The sequence below is a fragment of the Salvia splendens genome, chromosome 16 (assembly GCF_004379255.2).
Source record: "Salvia splendens isolate huo1 chromosome 16, SspV2, whole genome shotgun sequence".
NCBI classification, from domain to species: Eukaryota; Viridiplantae; Streptophyta; class Magnoliopsida; order Lamiales; family Lamiaceae; genus Salvia; species Salvia splendens.
This window is the reverse complement of record NC_056047.1, coordinates 20,405,004-20,413,278: the sequence shown is the minus strand read 5'-3', so window position 1 is coordinate 20,413,278 and position 8,275 is coordinate 20,405,004. Positions and strand designations below refer to the sequence as shown.

At 36.0% G+C, this 8,275-nt stretch overlaps 1 protein-coding gene across 1 annotated transcript; it reads right to left on the bottom strand.

Moving 5' to 3' along the window:
• Nucleotides 1-3,097: 3,097 nt before the first annotated feature.
• LOC121771317 lies at nucleotides 3,098-5,793 on the bottom strand. Its single transcript, XM_042168099.1, has 3 exons — nucleotides 5,714-5,793; nucleotides 3,447-4,289; nucleotides 3,098-3,339 (listed from the first exon to the last, which is right to left on the bottom strand). Exons 1-3 carry the CDS (start codon nucleotides 5,727-5,729, stop codon nucleotides 3,311-3,313), a joined length of 888 nt encoding a protein of 295 aa, XP_042024033.1. The 5' UTR covers nucleotides 5,730-5,793; the 3' UTR covers nucleotides 3,098-3,310.
• Nucleotides 5,794-8,275: the final 2,482 nt, after the last annotated feature.

Sequence of the window (8,275 nt, the reverse complement as noted above, 5' to 3'; positions counted from 1 at the left end):
GTGATCACAAATATCAACACATCCAGCAACACAAATCAAAATATGAGTGTGCAGCATGAAAATTACATGCTATGTGATCTTTTGCATGTCTATTTCCAACTGGTCCTCTGAAACTATAGTGAGATCAGAAAATACCAAAGCATAATTCAAAGTAACTAAAACCATAGTAACTAAAGTGTGCACTTAATAATTGAAATTCAATATCATTACATATATGAACATAAACTCCCACTAAACCAAAGTATCACAAGGTCGAACACCCATGTGAAATACATGCTCATGAAAGACCGAAGGCGGTAAACCTTTAGTGAAAGGATCCGCAAGCATGGAAGTCGAACCTAAGTGTTCAATTTGCAATTGTCTACTCTGAATTCTATCCTTAACAGCAAGGAACTTGATGTCAATGTGTTTGGACTTCGACGAGCTCCTGTTGTTGTTGGAGTACATGACTGCGGACTTATTGTCACAATATAACTTGAGTGGTCTTTCAATACTGTCCACAATTTGCAGTCCTTGAATAAAGTTCCGCAACCATACTCCATGTTGTGATGCCTCAAAGCAAGCTATGAATTCTGCTTCCATTGTAGAGGTGGCTATCAATGTTTGTTTAACACTTTTCCATGATATAGCCCCTCCGGCTAGCATGAACACATAACCTGACGTGGATCTACGACTGTCTTGGCATCCCGCGAAATCCGAATCAGAATACCCAATGATCTCAAGCTGATCCGATTTCCTATAAGTGAGCATATAATCCTTTGTTCTTTGCAGATACCGCAAAACACGTTTGACTGCTTTCCAATGATCCATACCGGGATTACTCAAATATCTACCTAGCATGCCTACTATGAACGCAATATCCGGACGCGTGCATACTTGTGCATACATAAGACTTCCCACAGCCGATGCATAGGGAAGTAATTCCATTTCCTTTCTTGCAAGCTCATTTTCGGGGCATTGATTTAAACTGAATTTATCACCTTTAGCCACAGGGGTATCTCCTGGTCTACAATCTTTCATGCCAAATCTTGCCAACACTTTATCGATGTAGCTCTTTTGTGATAATCCAAGTACACCTAGGGAACGATCCCGATGTATTTGGATTCCTAATACAAAAGAAGCATCACCAAGATCTTTCATTTCGAATTTTCTTGAAAGAAATTTCTTGGTGTCACGTAATAAATCTACATCGTTGCAAGCAAGTAGAATATCGTCGACATATAGAACTAGGAAAATGAATTTGCTCCCACTGAACTTATAGTATATGCATTCATCAACAGGATTCGTCTCAAAACCAAATGAGACGACAACTTGATGAAATTTAACATACCATTGACGAGACGCTTGTTTAAGACCATAGATGGATTTCTTAAGTTTGCATACCATCTTCTTTGGGTCGCCCGACACAAAGTTTTCAGGTTGCACCATATAAATCGTTTCTGTAATGTCGCCATTAAGAAATGCTGTCTTTACATCCATCTGATGTAGCTCCAAATTAAAATGAGCCACAAGTGCCATGATTATTCTGAATGAGTCTTTCATTGAAACTGGAGAGAAAGTCTCGGTAAAATCGATGCCTTCTTTCTGAGTAAAGCCTTTAGCTACAAGACGAGCCTTAAATCTTTCCACATTGCCTTGCGAATCCCGTTTGGTCTTAAAAATCCACTTGCAACCAATGGGTTTTGCACCTTCAGGCAATGGGACAAGATCCCAAACGTCATTGCTTTGCATAGACTTAATCTCTTCAATCATAGCATCGATCCACTTTTGAGCATTAGGGCTTTCAATGGCTTGACGAAAAGTGACTGGGTCATCTTCCATCACTCCAATGTCTACCTCATGCTCTTGGAGATATACAATATATTCATCTGTAGATATTGCAGGTCTCCTCACTCTAGTGGATCTTCTTAGTGGCACTACTTCGTCATGTTCTTGAGGAGGTTGAGGTTGTTCTTCATGTTGTTGTTCGGGAGGCGGAACAGGAATTACGAGAGTGTCGTCTTGTTCTGGAATGAAGGGAAGTGAAATTACTTCCTCTTCAAAGACAACATTCTTCATACCATCTTCCCCCCCAAACTCAACTTCCTCAAAGAATCTTGCATTATTCGTCTCGAAAAATGATCTAGTTGTGGGATCATAGAACTTGAAACCCCTTGACCGCTCAGGATAACCTACAAAGTAACAACTTACCGTTTTAGAGTCCAATTTATGCTCGTTTGGCCTATAAGGCCGAGCTTCTGCTGGACAACCCCAAACATGTAAATGACCTAAGCTGGGCTTTTTGCCCGTCCACAATTCATAAGGGGTTACGGCAGTTGCTTTAGTAGGTACACGGTTTAGGATGTATGTTGCGGTCTTAAGTGCCTCTCCCCAAAGGGATTCTGGCAAAGTAGAATGACTAATCATGCTTCTAACCATATCCTTGAGGGTTCTATTTCGTCTTTCAGCAACACCATTCATGGTAGGACTACCAGGCATTGTGTACTGGGGAACGATTCCACATTCATCTAGGAATCTGGCAAAAGGTCCTGGACGTTGTTCACCTGAGCCGTCATATCTACCATAGTATTCTCCACCACGGTCAGATCTGACGTTCTTAATTCTTTTGCCAAGTTGATTTTCAACCTCGGCCTTATAACTCTTGAACGTATCCAGTGCTTGAGATTTTTCACTTATTAGATATAAATAACCATATCTGGAATAATCGTCTATGAACGTAATAAAATATCGTTGACCATTCCAAGAAGCAGTAGGGAACGGTCCACAAATATCTGTATGGATAAGTTCTAAGACGTCTGTAGTCCGATTGGCTTCAAATCTCCTAATGTTTGTTTGTTTCCCTTTAATGCACTCAACACAGACTTGAAAGTCTGCCATATTGGGAATGGTAAGAATTCCATCTGATATAAGTCTTTCTATTCTCCGTTTGGAGATATGACCCAGACGTTTGTGCCAAATTGTGGCAGAATTCTCACTCATTAATTTACGCTTTGTACCTTGTGAGTTCACATGCAGGGCTTCATTAAATGAAGTAATAGTATTAAGCAAATAAAGATTATCACCATAAGAAAGAGAACCGGTGCCAACCAAAGTTGAATTTAGATAAAGACTAAATTTACTATTTCTAAATGAACAAGTATAACCGAATTTGTCCAATACAGAAATAGAAATTAAATTCCGTCTAAATGACGGTACAACAAATGTCTGTTCTAAATCCAAATAACAACTAGTTTTTAGTAATAATCTAAATGTGCCTATTGCCTCCACTTCAACTTGTTTGCCATCGCCCACATAGATGAATCTTTCAGCATCAATCGGCTTTCGGCACTGGAGGCAACCCTGCATGGACACACTTATGTGAGTAGTAGCACCAGAATCTAGCCACCAAGTATGTCCAGGTACAGAAGCTAAATTAACTTCTGAACAAACATAAGTGAAAGATGTACCCTTCTTCACGCGCCAAGCGTGATATTCTTCACAATCATTCTTCTTGTGTCCATCTTTCTTGCAAAAGAAGCAAACTGAACCTGATCTTTCCTTCTTAAACTGTTTTGCAGATGGACCCGCAACATTTCTGGAGGAATCGGGAAGAATCCTCTTCCCCTTAGCGAACTCGGAAAGAATCCTCTTTCCTTTGTCCTTTCCTCGTTTACCCCTATAGCTTGTTGCTAAGTGAGCACTTTCTGTCTTACTTTGCTTCAACCTCTCTTCCTCTTGAACACAATGAGAAATCAACTCATTCAATGACCATTTATCCTTCACAGTATTGTAACTAACTTTGAAGTGATCAAATTGATGAGGAAGAGATATCATAACCAAATGCACTAATTGATCATCACTGATCGTCAAATTAAGTGCCGTAAGCTTTGAAGCAGTGTTTGACATTTCCATAATGTGCTCCCGAATTTCCCCTCGGCCATTATACCTCATAGTCACAAGTTTATGCATCAATGAAGCCGTTTCGGCCTTTTCATTGCTTGCGAAATTCATATCAATGGCCTCGAGGAATTCTTTAGCAGTTGCTTCTTTTGGGACAGTACCACGAAAGTTTTCAGGGATAGCATGTTGCATAATCATAAGACTCATGCGATTGGAGTGTTCCCACCTCTCAAAATTCCGTTTATCCTCATCGGAACTTTCATCAGTAAGAGGGGCGGGTTGCTCCGTTCGAAGTGCATAGTCTAAATTTGCAATCCCCAAACCAATCAATACCTTGCTTCTCCATGATGCATAGGTATTGCCTTTAAGTACAGGAATGGAATTTAGAAAACCAATAGCAGATTCTTGAGCTAGCAAAGAACAAATATAACAAGTAGGACAATAATTAGCTCACGGAAATAATAAGTAAATAAATTAAATAATGACAATTCCCATTTCAAGATGTCGGCACAACATTAAAATTTCATCTTTGGACAAAATAATAACTCGCAAGTGACATCTTAATACATAGTAATCAAATATAGATAATCATTTCCTGTCAAACAATAAGTCTTCCTTTGGGCCGACTTAGTGTCCACAATGACTTAAGGATAATCTCATATTATTACCACAAAGTACACAAGAAACACGGCCAAATAACATTCTTCCTTTGGGCCGATTAACTATTTGCATGTATTTCAAGTATACAAATAACCTATACATTCCAAATAAATTAATCTACACATCAGAGCCCACTTTGGCGAGTTAATGCTTTAATTAACTCATTTAGAATAATAGACAACAAAAACTTAAGTCATTATTTAATTAATTACTTAAAAACCAAAACAATTAATTACTTTAATTGTATTACAGTTTTAATTTTTGGGCTATTTTCTAAACATAATAAATAAGCCCAAAAGGAAAACATTAGCTACTGTTCTCAATTGAAAAGAAATCAACAATTTAAGTTAATTGTTAAATAATTGAGTTACAAAACGTAATAGCAACTGTCGGCTATTAAAATGCATTTGAAAAAATAAATAAACTTTTGTTGGCCAATTATATTTTAGAAAACGACCAAATCACTTTCGTTGCAAAACATCACAACTATTCAGCCCCAAGAAACTGAATTAAACGTAAACAGACGCGCTGTTTCACAAAACAGGGCCAACGTTTCACCGCCTCAACCGCCGTCAACTGCTCCGACATCGTCGGGACTTGCCGACTCTCCGTTCGTCGGGACTTGCCGACTCTCCGTTCGTCGGAATAAAAGAATGGCGGTCAGAGAATTTTGGAAACAGGAATGCTCCAGCAAAAAAAAATATATATATATATATATATATATATATATATATATATATATATATATTTGACAGATTCAAATTTTGACAGAAATCAGTTTTCAGGCCCGTTCTCGAATGCAGAAATTTAAGAATCCAACATGAAATTTGATGAAGAAGAATTCCACCGACAATTAAAATTCAATTTGATTGATTAAATAATCGCACACAGAACAAGAATTCCTTAACTATACTTATCATATCTCGATTTGCGTGCAGTAAAATTGAATGAATTGAATCAATCAATTTCGGATGAATTGAACAAATTTAAACACAGTTTCGAATTTTCATCCGAACAGATCACATAGTTATCGAATCCAAAACAAAATTATAAATCAACTAATTATCAATTCGTTCCAACATGTATTGGCTCTGATACCAATTGTTGGAATCAAATTAATGATTCACATAAATCATACATGTTGAATAAGATTGATAAACAAGCGGAAGCGTACATGGATTCAGATTCATGATGTGATGTTCTTGATGATTCGTGAAGTTGGTCTTCCAAGTGTCAACGCTTTTACAGAGAATATGTTTTCTGTATTCTGTAACATTGATAGGAATGGGAATCTATCGATGTATTTATTATGTTGCACTTGGGGACCATAACCCCGTATTTAGAGAACGAGTCCCTAACTTCATTATAACTCTAATTTCACCCATAATAAAATTAAAGCTATCAAAAGTAGTATCTGCACAATAGTCCTCATACTTTTATAGATGATCGTTTGACCCTATAAGTTATATTAACTTAGTAGATCACGTAATCGGGTCATTCAATAAATAGTCATAAATATTATACAATCTTTAAGACTATTATGTTGGACCATATTAAAATGTTCCAACAGTAAGTCCATGAATTTGGTCTGTAAAAGAGGCTATTTGTGGAGACCAATAGAGGTGAGTTGCAAGGGCAAATCCAGGCATATGAGTTTGAGCTTAGAATCCAAAAAGCTCAACAATTTTGTATTTTAACATAAGCTACTACTATTACTCTAATTTATTTTATTCCTTTCACATTATACGAGACATATACTAGTACTACTTTTTCAGGGAGTATTTCCGTTTGTGTTTCTCCAAGAAATATTAAGTTTTACAGAACCATATCTTAAGGGATTGCCATATTTATACTTAAGTAAATGATAATTTACCAAAACATCCAAGTGTTAAGGGAACAAGAGCACGTGAGGCCTGAGGGGATGTATTTTCAATGGTTTGGTTTGATTAGAGTAATGAAAATTTGAAGAAACTTCCAAACCAGCCATTGGATTATTATCATTAATATTTATATGTAGAGAGATGCCACCACCACGTGGTCCCACGTGACCCGCACGTTCTTATAGGCCTTGTTTTTCATTTTCTCGTCCCATTTTTTATTTATTTCTTTTTGTATAAACATTTATGACCCGTGACTTGGTCAACAGGCTTAACCAAATCAAAATACTCCTATTAGTACTACTCCCTCCATAATTCCACAAGATAGGGATACAAAAAATTGATAAAGTATTATTGGAGAATGAATCTCATTTCATTAGGAAAAAATACTTTCTGAAATAGGAGTGTATATACTTTTAGTTGCAAACAAATTTGCACAATTGATAAAATAAAAGAGATAAAAAAAATTAAATATTGTTAATGAAGAATAAGTCTCACTTCATTAAGGAGAAAAATATAAAATGTATATTCTTGTGCGACGGATTAAAAAGTAAAAAATGCATACGGGTGGAACAGGTACATGCCTATTTATGTAGTTATGTGCGAATTCCTAAAGCCCCATTTGATTTAAACTTTTAGCTCCTTTTGCCATAAATAATTCTATTCCATTTTCGATATTATAACTAAAAGAAGTTTATCCTAACAGCTTTTATAAACTAAAATACTAGCTCTATTATAATTTATACTATTATTAAAAGTCATATATTTTTGCTCTATAACAAGTGTCTTACTTAAAAATTTGATAGCATAATCAGGGCATATATTATTATTATTATTATTGTTATTATTATTATTCAATATGTTGATTTTTTGTGTAAGTAGTTTATTTATACATGCATAGTTATCATGATGTTATAAAAAAATTCGTATAGTGTATAATTTGGCTGATCGGTGACATCTAATAAAAAAAGGACATAATATATAACATCAGTTATTAGTTATGAGTTTAATACAAGTATGATTTAATTTGGAAGAGTGATGCTAAATGGCCATAATGTGGCCGGCCATAAAGAGTTAATTTAGTTCATTTACATGTATAAAAAAATTAGAATTACCGATATAAACTTATATGTGTGTGAATGGACTTGTGAGTTGATACTTATCTTTGAATTCCGTTACGTAAAATACATTAATATCACGAATTATTGTATACATTGAGCAACAATCAAGAAATGACAGTAGTAATAAGTTGAGCAATAACTACAAAAGAGCAACACTAACATGTTGAGCAACATATAATGAAGATGATATAAAAGTAAAATTAAGTAGTATTAAACCGAAAATTTAAAAAAAAATCATTTTTTTAGTTATATAATTAATTTATGGTTGGCCATGACGTCAGCATTATTCAATTTGGAATGGTAATAAAGTGGGTAGCAAATTCTTGATCATTCAAAATGCTAAACTAAGCGGTGAGCGGGTCCCACATGCTGGCGTTCGCACGTGGGGCGGAGCTAAAAGTCTTCAATAATTCTGCTGCCCCATGCATTGCCCATATACACATTGACACGTGCGAAAGTGGGAAACTAAACATCTCAACCCGCTCATGTGTCAACTCGACAACTCAGTTTCTAGCCAATTTGGATTTTTAAGATACCTTGATTAATTTAAGAGAATAAATAAATTTATTTTGAATATGAGGCCCAAAATTGGGCTCATTAACAAAATCGATGAAAGGGAAAGTTGGTGGTTATTAGATGATGGAGTACGTACTAAACAAGCCCAATAGCAGTGACGGCCCATCAGCCCAAAGCCCAAGGAAGAGTATCAGTTCGGCATTACCAAAGAGTTCGGCCCTA

Excerpts from the sequence above, each read along its gene's own strand:
- LOC121771317 (XM_042168099.1), bottom strand. Across the intron at positions 3,340-3,446 it reads CGCTTGGCGCGTGAAGAAGG|GGTTGCCTCCAGTGCCGAAA; the intron begins GTACATCTTTCA and ends GTGTCCATGCAG.